General features: G+C 39.4%; 1 protein-coding gene across 1 annotated transcript in view; it reads right to left on the bottom strand.

Moving 5' to 3' along the window:
* Window positions 1-18,903, bottom strand: part of Tpp2 (tripeptidyl peptidase II) — a gene marked incomplete at its 5' end in the record, with an annotated part of 62,496 nt that extends 43,593 nt beyond the window's left edge. The window contains 5 exon segments of the mRNA XM_013515923.1: window positions 2,090-2,253; window positions 5,506-5,630; window positions 8,993-9,097; window positions 11,835-11,930; window positions 18,775-18,903. Of these exon segments, the coding sequence (XP_013371377.1) occupies window positions 2,090-2,253; window positions 5,506-5,630; window positions 8,993-9,097; window positions 11,835-11,930; window positions 18,775-18,903 (619 nt within the window).
* Between the last annotated feature and the right edge of the window lie 5,200 nt (window positions 18,904-24,103).

Here is a 24,103-nt window from a genome sequence, read left to right on the forward strand (position 1 = left end):
TGACACTGTGTGACTTCTGGCCCTTCCCCAGAGTGAGAATATCCACAAAAGGTGAAGGTTTGGAATTGACTGAGGCATCAAGGCGGCCAAAACAGGGCAACTAAACACACTCATGATGCCAGGCTTGGCAGCACATCCCCCTAATCCCAGCACTCTGGGGGCTGCAGCAAGAGGATGGCAAGTTGGAGCCCAGCTTGGCAACTTAGTGAGACCCTGTGTCAAAAAATCAACAAGGGCTGGCGATGTAATTCAGTGTGAGGGCCCTGGGTTCAATCCTCAGTACCATCCAAAAGCAGAAAAAAATAAAAAGACACTCAAGAATGACGACTTCCAGAACTGCTTCCGAAAGTGGCAAGAACGGTCTGGTAAGTGTGGATGGGTGTGATATCCTGAAGGGGCTTAACGGCAATGTGTCTTTCTCTGAATGAATTTTTAAAAATTGAAAACATTCACCACATGTTTCAATCATACTTTGTTTGCTATATGTGTATCAATGAAGTAAAACAAAACCACAAATCTAGACTTTTAAAAACTTTTTCAAGTTTCTAACAAAGATGAGTAAATACATATCCTGTTACTGTCAGAAAAACAATACAAGAGCAATGGTAAATGACAGCTGGTGCCAGGCCGGAATGTCTGGAGGGTAGACAGCTGGAACTCCAGGAGACATGAGGCACGTGACCCTTCAAAGCGGCTCTGCCACAATGCTGAGAATTCTTTGCTCCAGCCAACTGCTGTCACGCAAGACGACATACACCCAGTATTGCCAAGTGCATCTTGCTTATTTTTTCCAATAAGGATAGGAAAGCAAAATTTTAATGCATTCCCTCTGCAAAACACCTTGTCACCACCACACATCAGCCAGTGGTTGCAGTAAACAAGTAAACAACACATGCCACGTGGGGATATGCAGCACCTGGAATTCTCACACCCTGCTGCTGAGAGCACAGAAGGAAAACCTCTTGAAAATTTTAAAAAATAAACAAAAACCATTTGCACACAGTCCCCCTAAAGTCCATGCGGATCACAGGTGCGACCTTTGGGAGGTGACTGCATTGTAGGGGCACTGGCTGACTGGCTTAAGGTGGCGCCTGGACAGAAGAGGTGGGTGGGTCACTGTGGATATGAACCAGACATTACAGCTCCCTTCCCGGCTCCTCCCTGACTTGCTCCTTCTGGTCCGCCATGCTGGGGCAGCTGCCCTCTGTGATGCCCCTCTTCTGCCATGCTGTTCTGCCCTGGAGCCAGCCAACTCTGGGCTGAAACGGTGTGAGCCAAATATACCTGTCATTTTAATTGCAGGTGCTGGGTTTTTGTCCCAGTGATGAGTACAGTGACTAACACACATGGAGGTTTGTACACAATGTTGAAACAATTTAAGTATCAAGCAGTGGGTGGATGGGTAAACAAGCTGTTGCGGACTTGCCTGATGAAACACTACTCAGCAAGGAGGAGCAAACTATTCACAGTCATAGCAGGAATGAAAAAACAGGCAACCCCCCTGCACTTCTTACTCCACTTACACGGAATTCAACCAAACACAGAGCAAGCTAGAATGAGAACAACACATTGGTGGCTGCCTGGAATACGGGCAGCCAGGCTGGATCACTAGGGAAGACAAGGAGTAGCAGGGTAACAGGCATGGTTACTGTCTTGGCAGTGGCTGCCCGGGAGAACACATACAACAGCGTGTGTGGAGCTCACTGTACCCCAGCGCAGCCCAATACACCTGGGGCAGTGGTCCAAGAGTTAAAGTCCTCTCACTTCACTCTCTCCTCCCCGGCCCCCCAAACAACCACCTACCATCCAAACACATTCACAGTACTTTATATTTTACCTAATTGCTTGGCCATCGATGTATTTTTCATTAAAACTTAGGCATTTTGAGATTTATATAGATTTATTAATTCTGGTTGCTACATAATATTCGACAGTATGATGAATGGACAATTTTTAAAAATTTTTGTTTTTGTAAATGAACATCTGGACAGTTTCTGAGTTTTTTTAAATTACAGAGAATGGTGCAGCAGGGATGGGTCTACTCCCGGGTGAAGTATTCTTTCGCATGAGTAAATCGGAAACAGAGTACCTCCACTGGTCACGATGGAGAGCAGGTTTCCATCATCGTAAATGTTAACAGAGTAGTTCAACATCTCGGCTGTGCCGAAAGAGCCGTACTCCTGGGCCTCCTTGTAGTTTCTCAATACGGGAGACTTGCTCAAGTCCCCGTCTTCATTGGAATCAATGCAGGCTCTGTTAATCGAGAAGAAAAAGTATCAAACTTTATCAGCTTTCTTACCTCTCTAAAGACCACATAACAGTTTCTCAGTTATCTTACTACCTGCTATGGCTTGGATCTAAAACGTCCCCACAGGGGTGCTAGGTACATGATGTGCTGTCACGGTGGGGCCGGCTGGAGGCGGTGTGACTTAGAAGGAAGGGCGCTTGCTTCTCTCTGCTTGCCTGCTGCTGCGGGATGGGCAGCCTTCCACGCTGGGCCCTTGGCGTCAGCTGACCATGAGCTGAAACTGTGAGCCCAAACAAATCTCTCCTGCTGCAAGTGTAGGTGTGGGGGGTTCCGTCCTAGCAACGGACAAGGGACTAGGACGCACTACCCCACTACTCTAGTCCTACCACAACAAATGCGACTGGGTTCCCAGCTCAGCCAGCGGTGAAGCTTAAGAAGGCCAGCTTCTGGGGACCAGGTCTTTAACAATAAAGCTCAAATCCCACAAGGCCCCTCACTGTCACACCTCACCTGCATCCCTACACTCTCCTTCCACAGCACACTCCACGGCCATATCAAGCTTCCCTTAGTTCACTGAAGGACCTCCAGTCTTTTCTCTCCACTTCAAAGCCCTTTTCCACCCCTTCTTCTTAGTGAAGTACATTACCATTCATGTTTTAAAATGCTCTTCTGGGAATTTTTCTTACGGCTTCCTAGATTGGTTCCATGTACCCAACTCCAGCTCTCACAGAACCCAGAATGTATACAATAGCCTCTGTATAGTCCACGCACCAGGTGCAAGGAAGGCACTCGGTAAGTATTTGCCAAATGAAGAATAAATCAACACGTGTAAAAGAATACTGTGGCACGCTTAACAGGTCAGTTTCTTAGCAGCATTATCAAGAAGTGACTCAGCAGTACACCACCCCATCAAAACAGGAATTATTACTGATGTCACCAAGTAAGCCAACAGAGGGTACACACAGTGTGAACACCTTTCAAGGTACAACTTTCTAAAGGTCCAGCTGGCTTCATTCAAGTAGCTGGTAGAACTCAGAGGGAAGAGACAAACAAAAAAGTGAAATACATGGAGAAGAGTGAGGAGAGGCTTAGGTTTGATACATTCCTTGACATTTTCCACGTATTTCTTTGCTCATTTTCTGTGGAGTGAATCCTGTGGTTTCAGAAAGAATCTCCAAGGAAACATAGCAAGGAGGAAAATCTCTTACAAGAAAACAACAGCCTTTATGTAACCACCTGTAAATATTGTTTCAACCACTTTTTGCTACATTTGAGAGACAGTCGATTTGACACTATACATCCTGACCAATACTCAGAAAGGAGAAAAGTATTAGGTCACCTGCTAAGCCTAGAGACAGGTTTAACAATCAGAAATGTGATGGGGGAGGAAAGACTTGACATTCTTTATAAAAAACAAGAACTAAGGTACTTGAACAATAATACATCACTTTACTTGCCCTCAGAAATGCTGACATTTTTGCAATGAAAAAAAGAACATTTGCAGATAGCTCCTAAATTTGCCTCAGTTGCTTTGGGACTTTTAAGATTCTCTTTAAGAGAATTCGGATTTTCGGTCAAAGATTTACAACGCATACTTGTGTTATGCAAAAAAAGTTAAATCATTTCTTGTAGTATCCCAAGGAATAATTCTGCTGTATCTTCCACTGGTTTAATAACTTTTTCTACAACATTCCTCTGGGGTTTCAGATTTTATTTCATTTAATGTTGATTACATTCCATTCCAGTACAAAAGTTTAAAAAGAAATCTTAGAATAGCTGTCAATGAACTACTACAGGGGAATCATTTTACAGTCTTGAGACTCTGTAGGAAACACTGTAAATGGAACATCTGTGGCCCCACTGTCCAACTGCTGCTGATACTTCAGGTCTTTTTGTAGAACACTGAGTCTTATGTTTAGCACTTTCCTCACAGTTCACCATGCCTCCTCTCCCACACTGAAACTCACCTGAGGTTTATCAATGGGGGCACCTAAAGGCACCGGTGGGGGCTTACCAAGGGGATAACTATAGTGTTACACCACGCAGTGAATGTGTTAAGATTTATAAAATATACACTTGAACAACTTTTCATTATTATAAAGATTGTGATATTACAACTTTCTCAAGAAACGTTCTGGGAAAAAATTTCAACATCTGTGTATAGTTACACACAGGCAAAATACACAAAAAAATGCATCAGTATTTTATATCATCTGGATTGGAACACACACATATATGTATTTTATTAACACTTCAGTCCCAAATGGAGCAGAGATTTTTCATTAAATTGAAGACTTGATATAATCAACATCAGGCATGAACGGGTCCGCGTACAGGTGGAAGGGAAGCGCACCTTTGTGAACGACCCACTGTGAAGGACAGTGAGTCAGCAGCTACGGCACAGGCTGTGTGTGCCACCTCTCCTGAGACCTTTACAAATGAGCAGCGCGCAGACCTCGCAATGACTCCTGCGAGCTTTCAGGTCTCAAGGAAGAGATCCTAGTTTATTTAAAGAACCCTACATAGCTAAATATGTTAAGAACGTATTTCTGTTTTCATAAAGATAGTAATTCCAGAAACACGAGCCTACTCCAAGAAACACATCGGTAGTGTGTGCTCTTTGTTTCCCACACGCTGTAAATCACATTGTTAGCTGCAGTTGTTAGCTCCAGAAACAGAATGGCTCACATTTCCTGAGAACTTATTATGTCTAGAAATGCTGAATGTAATGTTCACAAAGCACATGTATGTACTTGCATCATCCTAAACTAGGAAACAAGCCTACAGAGGTTTAAACAGTGCGTTCAAGGCTACAGAGCTAGGATCCCAACTTCATCACTCTATGTACTGCCTAAGTGAACTTGGTGACTCTGGCTATATTTAAAATATCTTCACCCAACTCTCCTCCTTTGGCCTTAAAAAACTTACAGTAAATGCTGTGTAGTGTTTTCTTGCAGTTACTTTCCAACTGTCCACCTTGAATTTCAAATGTTTTCACCTATACCAGTGATCACTGGTTAATGAAATAACCAATAGCTATTTCAAAGTCTCTTTAAAATAAAGAAAGGTAAGGCTTACTGTAAAAAACACCTGAAAGGCTAAGCAGTTGAAAGGCTTGTCCAAAACTAGCAAAGGCAGACTTGGGTCTCCGAGTTTCACTGAGGGATACAGAAGAACTTCGTATAGCTCTGCAGGTTTAACGTATTTTACAGTCGGTAAAACATGAAATGAAGATCTACAAAGCGCATAAACTGTACCTCCAGGCTTCACCATCATGCCATACTATGCAGTCATACACGGGGCCAGGGTCACTGTATTTTTTCTCAAAAGAATTTAGCAATTCCACTTGACTCTGAAGCTCCTCCTTGATTAGTTTATTCGCCTAATAAATTAGAAAACAGATTTTTATTAGTACATTTTGTACTTATGAACGCTGTATTATTTTATGCAAAGATACACTGTTAACCTATCGTAAAATATTACACAATTAAAGAATGTAAAGAAAATCACTATGCAACTTGTATTTCAGGTCAATAAGCAGATATTGATTAATAAATTGAGTATTAAAAAATTTTTCTTTTCATCAATCTCTCACTCCATCTGCTTTAGAAGTCCTTGCATACATGCTGGTGATAACATGTGGCCAGGATATGTTGGTCATATATGTGTAACCTGTATAACTCACTTAGAAAAGGAATTCTAAAATAAATTTTAAAAATGCTTCAACATTTAACATTTCTGTATCAGGATCTTCTCTATCTCACATATGGTATATTTCTTAAGAATCCAAATAAATAATAAAAACCATGAATCACCTTATCTCTTTAAAAATTTTTCTATGTTAAATATACAGATTTAATAAAGCAAGCTGAATTTTATTTCAGCTCTGTAGTCATGGGTAGAGTACTTTAAAATACATGTGTAGAAACTAGATGACAATTGGCATTATTATGTGTGACCCCCTGCAAAACATGCCTCAAACTTATAATACCAAAATAGATATGAATCCAAACAATTAGGAAATTATAGTTTAAAATAAAGTATAAGCTGGGAGATATAAAAGCATATAAATACTGAAATTGAGGCAAGTACATTAAATTAAATTGAGGCAATTATAGTTTAAGAAAACTATAAATAAACAAAAAACACCTCAACTCACTACATAATTACTGTATGACGATCCAGCAGGGGTTGACAAATCACAGTGCGTGTGTCAAATCCACCCTGTGACATGGTTGTGTCAATAAAGTTTTACTGGAGCACAGCAATGCTCAATCACAGGCCCCTTACGTATCACCTATGTTTTCATGACAGAAGGGTAAACAAAGAATGCTGAGAATACATACTAGCTGATTATTTATGAAGCTCCACCTCTGATCAAGAGCATTTATACTGTTCCAAGTCAATTCAATTTGCTTTGTATAAATAGTGTGGGTAAGACTGTCCTAAACCCATGCAGTGTGGATCCAATCCCCTGCAGTCCTGCCATGAACTAGCTGCACAATCTTGAGCAAGTTGCCAGTCCTCAAAAAACCCACTGAGGCCATCAGAAACTGGTAGAAGAGGAAACAATTATTTTGGCCAGTGGTTGCCAAACATTACTCCAAGACAGATTCCATGTCCCAGCCTACTTATTAAATCAGTGCGCTGGGAGATGAAGCTGAAAATTCTAATGATATTTTGAAGCTCCCTCGGTGACGTGGAAACAACCAGCCCAGCGTCCCAGCATCTGGGAAACGAAGAGCATGCGTCTGCGTTTGAAGACAAGGACTACGCTGAACGTTCACTGAGAAAGGAAGTGTCTTGAGGCCTCGTAGGAAAACGATCACAGAAGACAGTAGACTGAACCATGCGAAATCACTGCTAGCTATCCATTTTGATATATAAAAGTGGCACATTTATGTTTTGACCTAAGGTTATTTATTCTACATTCACCCAAATATTCCTAGTAAATACAATTTTGATTTTCATGTTTCAAAAATTCTGTTTAATTTTTTTTTTTTTTTGGTCTTTTTGAGACAGGGTCTCTATATGCAGTTCAGGCTGGCCTTCAGCTCACTTTGTAGCCCAAGCTGTTTTCAAACTTGCAATGCTCCTCCTGCCTCAGCCTCCCAAGTGCTGGGATTACATGCGTACGCCACCATGCCCAGTTGTTTAATTTTTATTTATGCAAAATATCCAACATTCGCTCCTCCTTAAAAGAAACAATTATAGTTATTTTTGGCATACAGAGTGTAAAAAAATGGATAATGACATCTAGATCCCTCTTTCACAAAGTTAGCTGTATGTATGTAGTATCTGAATTTTTACATTTAATGTGCCTAATGATGAAAAGTTAAAGTATAAATGTTGATTTAATACAAAATTATACAGTTATTAAAATAGATATACATAGGTCAGTGGGTCCCCAATCTAGCTGTACTTTATTTTTATTTTTTTTGTCTTTTTGAGACAGGGTCTCACTATGTAGTTCAGGCTGGCCTTGAGCTCAAGCTGTGATCATCGCCTTTGCAGCCCAGGCTGACCTTGAACTTGGAACCACCCTCCTGCCTCAGCCTCCCAAGTGCTGGGATTATAGGCATAGTCACCATGCCCGGCTTAGCTCCACTTTAAATGAAGCTCTGTGGGAGCTTTAAAACGCCTGCCTCCCTCACAGGATCTGACTTTCCTTCCTCTGTAGGACACAAACACTGGCAGTTTTAAAAGCTCTTCATGTGATTCTAATAGAGGTGAGGGCTGAAAATCACAAATGAGTCCATTTTTTTTTTAAAGAAAAGGTACACGTATGTGTTAAGAGAGCAATTTGGAAGGATAAGCACCAAGCTGTGATCACTGTCGGGAGCAGCAGCACGAGGGCTTCTCCACTGCTACTTTACACACTGTGCTGCCCGAAGTGAGTGCAACTAGCACACATTTTGTAACAGACATTAACGTCATTTAATAAGTTGATTTTAAAACTTTAATGGGCAAGGATATAGAAGAATGGACACTGTGAAGTACCTCTTGAGGGATACAGACTGATACAACCCCTTTTAATCCATCAAAAAGCCATACCCAAGAACATTTAAAATTACATTGTTCTCAATAGTCAAAAGGCAAAATAAAGCAAGTTATTAGAAAACAGATTTATATTAGTATAAATCTGTTTTGCAGCAATCTGCAAAATAAAGCAAGTTATTAGAAAACAGATTTATACTAGTATAAATCTGTTTTGCAGCAAACTGCAAAACAGATAAATGACAGTATACCCAGAAGAGACTATCACAGAGCAATGAAAACGAATGTCAGCACCCCATACCATAGATGAATATCACATGATAAGCAAAAGAAAACCTGCATAAAAGGTATCTTGTACAATGTTTTTATGTTGTGCTATTTCATTTTACAAAATTCAAAGCAGAAAAAAATCATTTATTATGTTAGACATGCCTGCCTGTGTGGAGGAGGAAGGGAGCAGGGATCAGCGAGATAGACTCCAGTGGCTTGTGTGAGAGAATTCACTACTACACTCACGCACTTTCACTACACGTATTATATGCTAAGTGGGACATTCTGAAACGTGGGGAAATACATGTGCAAGTCTCCTTCAGCATAGACTATAGGGGAAAACTGGAAGAAATTACTATACTGAGAAGATGACGGAAAACAAAGAAAACCTGTGAAAGCTCAAGCTACTCCTTCCCTCAGACGGCTAAGCAGCACTGCTGAGGGGCCAAAGTCTAAATGAAAGCAACTAGCACCAACTTGGGATGAGCCGTTGTTGGCAACATCAAATTCTTCCTGTTTCCTGCAGGCTTCTGCAAGGGCCACTCTGTGAGCAGGATCCCAGATTTTTTCCTTTCGTTCTTTCTGCAAAAACAACAAAACAACTTTACAATCAAGCTGACAAATAGTCTGGTAAACCTTGAATGGTTATTTATATATGGACCTTTTCAGCAGTTATCGGATGCTGTAAGGTTTTCATACATGAGGTTTAAAAAATCATTTCTAAGGAAGTTAATAAAGTAATGAATCAATTATTAAAGATGACAATTCATTACAACTAGGTTTTTTTTTTAAAGAGAAAAAAATCAAAATAACGATAAAATGGAGTTTCAAAACAGGTTAGTAGGAGAGTTATAATAATTAATTCAGCATGTATTGTTATCTTTGTAGTAGTTATTCAGAGTACAAGCTATAGGCATGACATCTTGTCCGAATAATATTAGCAAAAACCTTTCTTTTCAATGAACTAAGAAAACTAGCTGTACAGCTATCTTAACTATTTTGTACATAAATATATTTTTTGTCTTTTGCCCTGGCTTCCTTTCCTCTTTTCCCCATCACAGTTTCTTTTGAACAGTTTCTTCCCAATTTACAGTATCTATTGTACATCTTCGATCTTACTTATTCATTCAATTTCTCACACTACTGAGACAATATGAATGCTTACACATGTGGGTCTGATTTATTTCACTTACGAATATGGCAAGGGAAATACTACAAAGAACCAACAAATGGGACTTCATTAAAAAGCTTTTGCACAACAAAAGAAATCACCAACAGAGTGAAAAGACAATCCACAGAGTGGGAAAAAATTATACCCAGTTGTTCGTCAGACAAAGGACTTCTACCTAGAACATATAAAGAATTGAAAAACGTTAGGCCCTCCAAATTCAAAGACCCAAACTGAAAAGGGGCATCTGAGGCAAATACACACTTCTCAAATGAAGAAATACAAACGGCAAATAAATACATGAAAAATGTTCAACATCATTGGTCATTAGAGATGCAAATTAAAACAGCACTGAGATTCCATCTCACCCCAGAAAGAACAGCTATCATCAAAAAATCAACCAATAACTAATGTTGGTGGGGCTGTGGGGAAAAAGGAAACTTCTCCATTGTTGGTGGGAGTGTGGACTGTGCAACCACTATGGAAATCAGTGTGGCGATTCCTCAGAAAACTAGGATTAGAGGTCCCATTCAACCCAGCTATTCCCCTTCTGGGTATTTTCCCAGAAGAAATGAAAACATCATGCCACAGTGATATATGCGCATCCATGTTTATAGCAGCACAACTTGGTCATAGCTAAATCTTGGAAACAACCCAAACATCTATGAACTGAGGAAGGGATAAAAAATATGTGGTATTTTTATACAGTGGTGCACTACTCAGCCATAAAAAATGATAAACTTGAGACTTTTATAGGTAAATGAACTCAAGACCATACAAATAGGTTTTAAGAGAACAAATTTGCCAAGACACACTAAAATATGATTTTATAATCCTATCCTCCAATTAAAATCTCCTTCTCCAACGATTTACAGTCCATATCAGAAAACTGACTGAATTCCCAGTCATTTAAAGTAAGAAATTACTGTATCTCTGGCCCATATGAAATAAGGAAATGCCACAGGGCAAGTGCAAGCTGAGGGCTAGAGGAAGACTCTGGCCATATTCTGATGGAGTGCAGGCTTCCCAATTTCTTTCCTCTCTAGTTTTCCTTTTGTTTGCTTTTTTTTCAGCCTCTTTCACTGGACTGGGTACTATATTACTGAAACTGGTCTTAATCTTTGTCTCCAGTATCTTTAACCTACAGTGTCTCCCAACAGAAATCTCCTGGTTAAAAGTATCTTTCTAGAAAAAATAATTCACTTAGGGAAACTACAGGAAAGGTCTACTTTAACCATTCTGTATTTGCATGTTAATTTGTACTTCATCAAAATGATTAACTTTAACATAAAGTACCACAGTATCTGTGAATTTTAGCCTAAAATTTTAAAATAAAATAATATTCAATCAAAGTTCAATCAAAGCATGAGAGTAACTTCTAGTTCATAAATCCGGCGAGGCCTGTAACAATACTGTGATGTGACAATACTGGCTACAAGTATTATTCATCAGGACCATTTCTAAGGATTAATCCTGTTTTACAGTTGAAATTCTGGACTTGTATCAGCTAGTAGGGTCATATTTTGAGTCTCAGCAGTTACTATGGTAAGTGGCTCCCCTAATAGAGCAGGAACTGAGCTCTTCAAACATTGTCATCTTCACAGGAAGTCCAACACACTGCCCTGCTGTGAAGTGGGCCTTCAGCATCCTGCAACTCCTCTGGCAGACTTGTGTTTCTCATGCATGTACTTCAGACTGCTGGTGTGACTGACCTTTCCTGAGTACTGAGTGACTAACTGGAAGCAAAAAGGCTGGCAAACAGTAAGAAAAATAGGGTAAATTATGGAAACTACAGGAACAGAAATAACTGAAGAGGTCTGAACTTTGAATCAACTGTCTAACTTTTTCAAGTAAAAATGTCCTCAAAAAGCCAATGAAATCTCTCCAGCGTCTCCCAGAAAAACACAAACACACAAAAATTTGAAGTAATTTCAGTGTATTCAGGTTCTTTTATCCTATCCATGCATCCAAGATTAAAAAATCACACTTTAAGTGGATAATCACTGAACAGAATCTTTAAGTAGTCATTTTTCAAAAGCTACCCAGCTCTCCCTCCCAAATAATAGTTAAGAGTTTATGAAATTTTTTTCCTTTGGTAGGAACAAAATCTGAGGAAGATACATAAGTCGTCAGTAGTGGGTTGTATATTACCTGTATCCTTTCTTTGAGAGCTTTTGGATAAAAGTCATAGCCATTTTTTATGCCAATATGGTATCTGCCTGAAGGATTTGTCCAGCTTCCAGGAATCTATAGAAAAAAGGTAAATTGTTCACTCATTAAGTGCTATCCAATGTTAATGATACACCACTGAGGGAAAAAGTATTTTACATTTACTCTAATATCACTCCTGGGATAAGCAAGCTAATATATTAAGAGAAATACTCTTAATATTCTAGGTAGTCACCTAATATCTCTATCGCTTTTTTTCACCTCCAGAAATAAGATGTTTCAACTAGAATTCCTTTCATTTATATAATGTTTCAACAAGCATTTTCAAAATGCACTACTTCATTAAACACAAAGATTTTTACTAGTTTTTGAACATCAATGACACCAGATGTCTTTCTTCATCACTGTTACAGTGCATCAAATAGCGGGGAGGAAAGCAATTTACAGAGCCTTCTACATTCTTAGATTTCTTGTTAAGAAAAATAATACCACTCTTCTCTACAACAGCACAGGGATAAAGTATAGACACATAGCTCTTTTAGTCCTATGAAAGGCTATAAAACCATGTTAAGCATATATAAAATTGATTGTATATGCTTTGACTATCTCATAGCATTTTAAAATAATACATAAAGCTCTTGCCCTCACATAACAGAAAGGCTAAAATCTAAAACCTAATTCAATCAAGAAGACTGAAAAATATTCAATGCAAAGGTATGGAATGTGAAGTCAGACAAATGTGGCTATGAATCTAAACTCTTGCCACTACCTCAGCCTGGGGGAGCAGGAACCACAGGCTTATTTCTTCTGGACAAGGAAGAAAAGATTCCCTACTGTACGGCTTTTACAAATAATGCACCGCATCAGCTAACCTGAAATATCAAAATGTACATTATTCATATTCCTTGTAACCACAGGACCCTAATTATGAGAAACAGCTTTTCAATGTGTAAGAATTACAGGGCTGAGCTACCACTCAGAGCTGGCTGACTCACCGACCCTCGCTTGTGCAGGATTTTTAATCCAACTCATTTATGCGTCCCTCACCCAATTATTTCCCTGGGAGGAAACTTTCACGTGAAATTTTCTCACAATTTGTTTTAAATATATAAAAACAATCATTAAAGGCCTATATATCATGCTTATTTCTGAATCAACTAGATGTCTACAGAATGAGAAATCTGCAAATACACTAAAGTATAAACCAACACTTTTTATTCAAAACTTATTGTAGTGGATTGATAACTGGTGGTCAACGTATAACCCCCAGCTGAACTGAGTGAGTGGTGCGGGGTGTGGGAGGCCCACCTGACTGTAGCCTTCAGTATAAGAGGCAGACCTGGAGAAGAAGAGGAGGCTGTTGGGAGCTGAGAGAGGCTGCTGGGAGCTGAGAGAGGCTGTGGGGAGCTGGCTTTCCTGAGGAACTTAGCTGTTTTCATCTGCCGAGGAGCTCGGGACCTCACTGGCACTGAGAATGGCTTCAGTTCACTTTGGGGAGCTCTGGTCCTCACTTTGAGCATAGCTGCCTGGTTCCGGAGGGGAAGATGGTGCACTGCCGGCCTCCTGGAAAAGCTTGCTGCGTTGGCTTCCCTGATGGGAACTCAGCCATCCTCATCATCGGAGGAGTTCAGGACCTCACTGTTGTCAAGGATAGCCGTGGTACCTTTTGGGGGAGCTCTGGTTCTTCTGAGCATCACTTCCTGGCTCCAGTGCAGATCCCTCAGCCTGCTAGCATAGATCCTTCATCCTGCTGGCACAGACTTGCAGATTCCACCACTGACCTTTGGGCCTTCCCAGCAGATTCGTGAAACAGGTCTGCACGAGACGTTGTCGTGGGTTCTGGGCCTCCAGTTGGATTCATGGGAGGCATTGTTATGAGCTCTGGGTATTCAGCTCAACTCATATAGGACATTGTTGTGGGATCCAGGCCCTCAGCTGGATTCCTTGGTCTTAGTGTGTGGACAGATTCCCTGCACTCTTTTGTATACTGTTCTTTGGGTGACTATTATAAATAATCACATAAAGTATGTGTCCTGTATTGTATTGTTCCCCTTGCAAAATAAGCCCCAAACCAACACACTTATCAACCCCCTTTAGAAAAAAAAGATTCTTTAACGTTCTTACACCAAGCCTGGAACATAACAAAAACAGTAAGAAAATGCTGCAATAACAACAAATTAACGAGTCACTAGCAGGCATCACTAGTGTCTCACTACACATATGTAACCCTGGTCTAGTGGCATATATATCACAATGCAAGTGATACAATGACATAATTCTTATATATATTTAATTATGAGAGAAAGTCTGCAGCGTCCACAATCTATCTCAAATTGCAACCATGTATTTTCCTTAAATTGAAGGCAAAATAGTTGTAGACTAATCACACCAAAAAAGTCAGTGAATATGTTATAATCATGGTTATGCTACCTAACCTTTGCCAAGTTAGAATAAAGCAAACTTTGAGGCAATTATGGAATATGTTATTTTACGTACTGGAGTATCCCACATAACTGAAATTATTCTTTGGCCTCTTTAAGAACCAAAGATTGCATTGTGACCATTTTAAACTGACATCTTTAAAATGGTTCAAATTACATAGTTACCACAATGCAGTAAGACTGATTTGCACGTGACATACATAATTTTCTTAATTAATAATTACATCTCATTCCCCTGATTCTTTTAAAAAGGTGGTGCCTAGTGGAGGATCTTTCTTAATAGGCGAAGTGTCATCACCAGTGCCACCGCGCCATGCAGTAAATCCTTGTCAAGTTTTTTTTGGCTCAAATGCTTTGGGCCTGGCCAGCACCCTGGCATACGCACACCGTTTTCTCTGGCTGCTGCTGCATCTACATACTGTGCTAAATCTGCCGTGTCACTCACTATGCCCACATTGACCCTTTAGATTCTCTTTTTAAATTTCAGGCTAAATATTGAGGATTGAAAAAAATTAATTATAGTAAGATCTTTTTTAAAATGCTACTAAAATTAGAATAAACGATGGAGAAAATCACCCCAAAACCAAAGAGACAAAGAGAACAGGAAATGAAACTTTAGAACATGACTACAATTTGAAAGTTACACCGTACAAAGAAGACACTGAAAATCAGAGGGCAGATTATGGGATATGAATACATGGTGTCAGGATGTTGACTGAGCCTTTTTATAGGAAAAAAGAACCAAGACGACTATCTCAGACTGAGCATAACTGAAACTTTCTAGACATCGAGGAGACCGTCTTTATGATCATGGGGTCAGGAAGTTCAGAGACATTTTGAAGTAAAAAGTATTCAACTAGACATAAGAACTGTTCATCACGATACATCACGTGGAAAGTGAAAATATAAGCACAAAATGGAAGAAGACACCTGCAGCACATATAGTGAAAGGGCAGGTAAACAATATATAAAGAAGGCTGGTAAACTGGAAAACAACTAACAATTCAGAAGCATTAAAAAGAAAAAAAAAAGGCAAATAAAGTTTAGTCTTCACAAGGCACAAACAGAAAAGGCTGAACATACGAAAAGGTACCCAGTACCACTAGCAATCAGGGAAATGCAAATTAAAAGCACAATGTGATACATCTAGATTCCAGCACATTTTAAAAATTAGAGTGTACAAATGCCAAGTGTTAGAAGGGTAAAATTGGCATGACCTAGTGACCTTGTATCTCCGTGACTCAGCACTCAGCAATTCCACTTCTAGACAGAAGCCTCACATACATAGATATAGATATATGTATATGAGTTACATATGATATACACACACATACATATGATGTGTGATATTTTGGGGTCCTCTGAAATAATATCATTACCTTACAGCAAAACCCACCACCAAAAAATGCTACACCAACGGACAGCGAGGAGAATTTCAAGTATTGTACCATTTTTGGTGCCTGGCTAAGTAACTGAGAGTCTGAGATGATGGTCTCCTAAGGAAAACGTCTGAAGTAAAATACAAGGTTTAAGGAAAGTGAAAAGGAAGAAGGAGCAGACAAAGGGAGAAAAGCAAGGAGAGGTAGACAGAGAGAAGAAAAACAGAAAAGGAAGGAGGATGGCGAAAGGGAAGCAGAAGAGAAAGCTAAGAAAGGAGAATAGAAAGAAGAGCAAAGAAAATAAAGAGAGGAGAAAGAAGAAGCTAGAAACAATGAAAAAGAAAAAAAAATGTAAGATAATCAATATTCTTACTGGGTGTGGTGGATGCCTGTAATCTCAGCACTGGGGAGGCTGAGGTAGGAGGACTGCTGTGAGTTTGAGGCCAGTCTGAACTACACAGTGAAACCCTGTTTCAAAAAGAGCCCCCCCAAATTCTCAGAGATAAAACTTTACACACATGACACAAAAAAAATGCCCTGAATGAAGGGGCTTTTGCAATTGAAAACAGGCAAAATTATGAAAAAAGAAAGGAAGGAAAACAACAGAAAACGTCTTGTAAAGGGAGATGGATTGAACGCAAAGGAAGGGAATGGGGAAAAAAAAGAGAATCAAGATATATCATGTACAGGTACAAATTTGCTATGATGGATACAATCATTACATTGTCAAAAATGTACCAATAAAATTCATTTTTAAGAAAAAAAATTTTTGGGGGGGTGGCCTGGGGATTTAGCTCAGTGGCACAGCGCCTGCCTGGCAAGTGCAAGGTTGTGAGTTCAGTTCCCCATACTGGAAACCTCCCCCACAAAAAAAAAAAAAAAATTTTTTTTTTTGTACTGGGAATCAAACTCAGGACTTTGTATTTGCCAGGCAGGCACTTGTGCCACTGAGCTAAATCCCCAGCCCCAAGAAAATTTTAAAAATAGGCAAAATTTAGTAAAATTCATACAAAAATTAAATGATAGTGTTGAGAAAATATTTGAACTCTCTCAGCAAGGAAAAAAACCCAGGTAGCTTTTCAGGTGCAAAATCATAAAATTATTCAAAAGACAATGTAAGAAAATTTTTTGCAAATAAAAGACCTGAGAACTAAATCTTAATCTTAGAATGTCTAAAAGTGGAACAAAATTAGCAAATAAAAAGTATTTGTATGCTACTTAAAACTTTGAAGAAAATGTAATGTACCAAAGATCAAGCCTTGTTAAGCGGAAATCAGCAGGGGACAGATCAAACAGGGGACTTAACTTTTCTTGTTGGAAGCCTTATAAAAATACATGTCTTAAAATTATGCAAAAATACTGAAAAGAATTCAAATTTAAAACTGCATTACATTGATGGGCTGAAAACACCTAATAACAAGAGCTAAAGAAATCGGTTATCAAATAGAGGAAAGATGTAAGTGTAATCTTATCAATGTTTTGATCTTATTAAATAAGGACTTACATTCTACCTTTGAGCACTAGTGACATCAGTGCGTGTGGTTTATTTAAAGTATGTGTTACAAAGCTATCTAAAAATAAGTGGCTAAGAATACATAAGAATTTGTATGGTTCTAAATCTGCAAGACTTACTAGGAATGTTCTCTGGTTTCTCAGAGTGACTTAATTCTCTCCAAACTAATTCTGCTTATGAGCTTAAAAGACAGAATATCAAATCACAGTCAAATTGTTGCCATACTCTATACTCCTTAGCTAGTATGTCATGAACTGTTCTATGCTGCTTTTGTTATTATTCTTGTTATGGCTTGCGTCTACATGTCCCCCCAAAGCCTAATGTGGTCATAGGTATGGCTTTTTAAGAGATGGCTAAATCTACAGGGTGTGACACTGAAATTAATGGTACAATGCTAGGATCAAGGTCACTAGGATTAAGGATGTGAATGCTACCCACCCTAACTAGCCTGGATAAGATATATAAGAGACAGAGGGAGCTGTGGTCGTCGTCCCTTGTTTCTTTGCTACTTTCTGCCTGCCATGGACTGTTTCTCCTCTGTGACGCCTGTCTGCCATGCCACCTGCCGTGGAGCGAGCTGATTATAGACTGAAACCTTTACAAATTGTGAGCTAAATAACCTTCTCCCCCTTTATCTTTGGATGTTTTTCTCAGGAAGGAGAGAAAGTAACTAAAACAATTATCATATGTAGTGCTAGAGACTGGGCCTGAGCCCAAGGCCTAACACATGCTAGGCAAACGTTCTAACATTGAGCTACACCTCCAGTCCTTTTGTAATTATTTTTTATGTTTAGCTTATCCAAACCTTTCTACCAAAGAATAAAACAAAGCCAGTCACTTAAGTCAATAATCATTATGACCTAAATATTTCTTCATGGTTAAGTTCAGTGAGAAAATTATGATGGGACAGGAAAGGATAAAGTTAAAACTGTATGTGGTCACTTTCTCCAACTTTCTACCCAAAACTTAAAACAGAATTTGCCAATCTTACTGAAAAAAAAATCTCAATTCCAAGTACTTTACTAAACAATAAAACAATGGCTTCTTCTAAGATCATCTGAATGATCCACATCTTCTGATATTTATGGTTTTATGAAATCTTGACCCCTTACATGGGTGCTAGATTTATCAACTCACTTCCAATGAATATAATGAACAGAATATTGTGAAGTGATGGCTTGTTGCTTCCTCTCAGATTATTTTATACATAATACATTGTTTCTTTTAAGATTATTTTGTAAAAAGATCAAAAAGGCTTTCATCTTGGACATACTCCCTCCAATAAGGCAGTGTAAACAGCACTATGGAGAGGGCCCTATGGCAAAGAACCAGGTCCTACCTGTAACCCTTTGAGTGAGCTTGGTGTGATGGTCAGCAATTTGCAACTTAATGAGGATCCAGAGCTAGAAGCATCTACATCACACTCAGACTTCTGATTCACAGAAACTGTGATGTAATAACTATTTGTTGTTTAAACCACGAGGGTCTGGGATATTTGTTATACAGCAGTAACTACAACCCTGCTGCCAAATGTAAGCTAAAACATCAGCACCAGAAAGAAAGAAAGAAATGAGATAAAAACTCCCAACCTTAAGCACTCTTCCTGAAAGACCAACAATTTCACCATCTTTTGGCTCTACTTCTGTAGCAGTATTCACATCGCCACTTCCTGTTGTATCAATGATATCAATGATTTTTGGTTTTCCGTCAGTTGTAACCTGAAAATTGAGACAAAACATAAATTGTAGATATTATGTTTTATCCTTAAAGAAAGCAATACATACCCATATGTGTGTATGTGTAATGTATAAAATTTCCCACAAAATTTAACAAGGAAACTAGGCTGTTTCAACCCAAAAGCCTAACAAATACTAACAAAAAATTTAGTCATGGAAATAAATCCTTCAAGTGGTTTCCTATATTAATTTAACAAACAATTATACCCTATTTTAGGTGTCAAGGACACAGTAGTGATCAATATACAACAATCTCTGATTTCACCCATCACAGTAAAGAAAATTAAGCATGGAAAGGATATAGGTGACATAAGCTTTCAATTTTCACTTAGCTGGTCAAGGAAGGCCTTAATGAGAAAGTAGCACTGGAGAAAAGATCTGAAAAAGGTGAGCTCTGGGCTGGGTAAGTACAAAACTTTAGGAGACAGGTGTTTAGTGTATTTCATTACTGAATGCCACACTAGCCCTTCAAATAGAACAGGTCTCGAGTTCAAACTGAATTATGTGCCCCAGTGAGTTATTTTCTGGGATTTGCTGTGTCTAGAATCACTGCCACACAGCCAGACACTCAAGCCGGACACTGAGGTTCTGCTCTGACTCTAGTTATATCCTGCAGCAGAGCTATCCAGAAATCCTGCTGATTCTTCCTCTAAAAGAAAGTTCAAATCCATCTTCTCGGATTTTCACTATCACTGTTTCAGTCTTTTAAGCCACTGGCATCTCTCATCTTCATAATGCAGATCACCTCCCTGGAAGTGTTCCAGGGTACACTGTTGGCCCCTCACAAATGTACTATTAAAATAAGCTGTTTTTGATGAGACTTCTTCAAGTTCTTCAGTAAACTCAAAGAGTAATCAAAATATAAAAGACCCTACAAAGCCTGTGCCCTGCCATTCCTAAGCACTTATGACTCTAAACATGCTCATCTCCTTCCGATTCCTGGGACACGCTGAACTGTTTCCTGCCTCTTGACTTTCTGCACAGGGTGCTTCTGCCTGGAACTCTCTACCCCTTCAGCTGTTCCCCAGGACTCAACCTTCTATTTCCGTTTTCTAGTGAAGCACCTCCCCCTTCAGCAAGCCCTCCCCAGTGACTTCTTTCAAGTGGTCACCATCTGAAACTTGATTATTCTTTTACACTGTACCTTGCTTCTGTCACAGAACATAATTCCATTTATAATTACAGTTCGGTGATTTTCATCAGTTTCTCCTTTTAGAATATAAGCTCTATAAAGGCACAACTATTCACCAATATACATCCAACACGTAACAGTGCTTTCTAGGCACTCAAACATTTTAAAATTATGGAATGAGCCAACGTTAATTATTTAGCATCAGCTCTAATTTTGGTAAGGTACGGTTTCTTGCCAGCCATAGATTTTTATTTAAGCCATCATAGGTCTGCTATGGGAACAGCAGTATGGTATTTTCATAGTCTCTGCATGGGAAAAATAATTTCTGGGCTTTTTCTGGGCTAGCTTTGCAAAGAGAATTTGCTACATTCAAGCTACGTGTACAAAGCTGGCAAGCAGGATTTAGGCATAGACACTATCAGAAAAAGGAGGATTACTCCCAAGAAACAGGAATGTAACAGATGCCAAGTGTGTTACAAGAGCAGAAAGCCTTCAGACCCTGTACCGCCTGGAGAACTCGCAGCCTTTTCAGCGCTCACTCTTGTGCGTGCTCCTCAGCAGCACACAGCCCTCCCCCGTAACTGCAGTCTTTCTCTGAAGTACGTAAGACAGGCCCAAGAAGCGAGAGAGGAACTCACTAGGTAGAGCAACAAAGCACACTTTTTCCTCTACAAGGCCAAGCAAGGTGTTGTGGCTGCTGGACCTCAAATCTTACTCCTGTCATGTCGCCACAGAACAGCTGAGGGCCTGATAGCTTGAGGCGGCCATGAAGGCCTCTGGTACAGCTGTTCATTTTATGAATGGTAATTCTTCAGTTAGCCATTTATTTCGTCTAGCAGTTTATACTTTTAATAAGAACTCTGAAAAACATGAAGGCTCAAAATTATAATTTAAAAAAGCTGAAAGTCATACCAAGCTGTGATAAAATTATGGTTAAAATGAATCACATGCTGATTTTTTAAAAGATAGGCTAAGTATTACCTCAACTAATTAAAAAAAGTGGCAAAGAAAAGTATAAGAAAATCTACCAAATTAAAAAAAAATGGAAACAGGAAGTTAGTGCTACCCCCTAATTAAAACTAGCTGGGCCATGTATTCATGTAATTTATTTTAAAATAAATTTAATTTAAAATTAAATTCATTTAATTTATTTTAAAATATATTCTACGTGAAAGGTACACAATGACCTAGCTTCATCTTCTTGTTCAAAGAGCAAACAACTTTGGTGACTTAAAATCAGTAACAAGAGGTTACTAATAAGTCAGACACAGATTCTTCTCATTAGAAACCTCGGTATCTATGTTGGACCAAAGGAAAAAAACCGAAGGGGATTTATTAGCTTATTAACCATCTACTATTTCCACCAGCTTTATTTATAAGACTCTCTCCCCTCATACTCTAATACACACATTCTTATAAAAAATTGGTGTAGATGCAATTTTTCTATCCATGTACTTCTTTCTTGAACTTGAAGGCAACTACTCCATTGGTGATAAAGACCTTAAGACCTTCTGGGTAGTGCTGGGGATCCAGCCCCAGGGCTTGCTCATGCTAGGCAAACACTACCACTGAGGTCCGCTTCAGCTCAGTGGAGGTTTAAGAAAACAAGACAGACAACAGAATTTAGGCTTAGAAAAAAGGTATGTTTTAAAAAGGCAAACCATGCGAGAATTCCCCATTAGAGCTTTGGAAGGAGAAGGAAGCTGAACTGCTAGCGCTGGAATTATATCCTTCAGCATCACACTGAATAATTACAGGTAGTGCCACGATACTAAGCCCTGTGTTCCAGGGTGAGGGACTGAGAAATGGCCTGTGTTGCCTAGGTGAAGGAACAGCTAAAGGTTTTCACAGAAAGTCAAGAATCAAAGTTACTTTAGGTCTCCACTGTAAACGCTATGGTAGAGGAAATGAGGATTGGGAGCCATTTACTAAACATTTGAAGACAGAGGACCAGAGGACCAGAGTTAATGGTGGGGGAGGTGCTAGCAAAATATCCTAAGTAAAACAAAGGCAAATGCATATTTACTTAAAATTTCACAAGAGATACTGAAAATATTCTCTTAAGCAAGCCAAGATTTCATAAGCAAATACTACTCAGTGATTTTTGTTCTGAGAACATACAATCTTTGCTTTCAGAAAGTTTACTATCACCTGAGAAGACAGAGGAATAGAGATAATTATGATACAAGGCAGTTGATAACTGAGGATAAGGACAGTATAAAAATATAGAAGAACACAAAACCCAGCTTGCAGGAATGAGAGAAAGCCAACTGAAAGAGATGTAATAAAAAAGTAATATGATTAAAATTAGTAGCCAATTATACCTGTGATTACTTATTGTACTCTATTATATTTCAGTATAATAGGACATTTAAAAATGTAAAAATACATTTTTATAGGACTACTTATATCCTCCTGCCCCAAACCTTTTATTCTCCACCAGCAAATTATATTCCCTGATTACGCACATATACACATTTTTTCCACACAATCAAAATATTTAGCATGACAAGTAAATTTCACTCAAAATGAATGGACAGACACATGCTAGGGAAGCACTCTCCCCATGCCTGAGCTACATCCCTGGCCTTATGCAATAAATTTTGACATATGCTTTCCAAGAATTTTAACATAACTAGGAAAAACATAAACAAATGGAAAGAGTAAAATTAAATATTTAAAACTTTAAAGTTAGATGTGAACAACTTGCTATGAGAGCAAAAAGGGAAAAATAAGTCTTAGCAGAGAGTCGGCCTTACTTGTCTTTGAAGCCAAAGACCCCAATGCAATGGCAGCATATACACATAAGAACATCAGGAGGGGTATGCTGAATTAAATCAGCGTATTTCCCAGAAGGTAAAGGGGGCCAATACCTAGTGGGATCTGCAAAGAATTCAGCAGGAGTTCACAGTAACTGCGGATTAAACGCCACATGCAAAGGTGTGCGTGCTGGGAAATACCCTCAACCTGTGCATGAGTGGAAAAGAGGGAGCAGCTCCAAGGGAAGCACAGGGTTGGGACTGCTGGGACTATGGACAGAAGAAAGGGGAACCGGCACTACACACAAGGAGGGTACCACCAGATGATGAAGGGTCTTAAATACCAGCCACAAAGTTTTGGATTTTTTTCTCAAAAAAAACTGGGATTTCAAACTGCTTTTGTTCTGAACAAGGATGTAATACAAGGTTTTCATTTCCGTTCTAAAGGAAAATAAGTTTGGCAATGTGAACATGGATCAAACAGAAGCACGCCTGGCGGCAGGGAGGCCTAAGACGAGCCCAAGTTCCACGCCCACGCCGGGCACGGAATCAGACTGGTCCGGTTCTCACCGCGCCCCCTCGCCATCAGTGTCTGTAGCTCACCAGTGTGCGGGGTTTCCTTCGGTCAGCCCGCGGCAGGCAGGTGCCCGCCTATCTGCTGAGGAAACAGTGAACTATTTATGTAATCATTACTCCTCATGTGTCCACCTGCCGCTTCCAATGTGCCCAGTTACCACAAAAAAGAACTTGGCCCGAGGACGTCAGCGACCCACTGCGTCCTTCCCAGTTTGCACCTGTGCCCCCAGGTCTTTCCTCAGCGCCCGTGGGGCTTTCTAAACGCCAGTTCAGCCTCCTCTTCCCTGCTTGGTGCTTTCCTTCCCTTGTTATGTCTACCCACCTTCCTTACCTTAACGATGTATATACACACAGATCTGTAAAGTACATTTCTCAAAGCTCAGAGGAAAAAAAGGTTCATAAATTCACTCATTTACTTGTAGGCCACCATTATGAATTTCTTTTAAGTGGCTGTGACTAGGTCAGTGTCGCAGAGTTATGCTTTCATGTGAGAATTTTGCTCAAATGTTTGTCACTACACGCAAATATGTAGCACACATTTACTTCTTACAGCTGGTGTGTGGAGACTGAGCACAAACGTCTACTGAATACATTTACTTTTAAAAATTAGTGTTTAATACTTTTCTTGAGCACTTTAAAAGTAAATCTTATCAATTTTCATAGCACCACGCTGGAATGAATATAACTGTTACTTTCTGGGGAGGAACAGAACAAT

Source organism: Chinchilla lanigera, unplaced genomic scaffold (assembly GCF_000276665.1).
Source record: "Chinchilla lanigera isolate Chin_1 unplaced genomic scaffold, ChiLan1.0 scaffold00003, whole genome shotgun sequence".
Taxonomy (NCBI): Eukaryota; Metazoa; Chordata; class Mammalia; order Rodentia; family Chinchillidae; genus Chinchilla; species Chinchilla lanigera.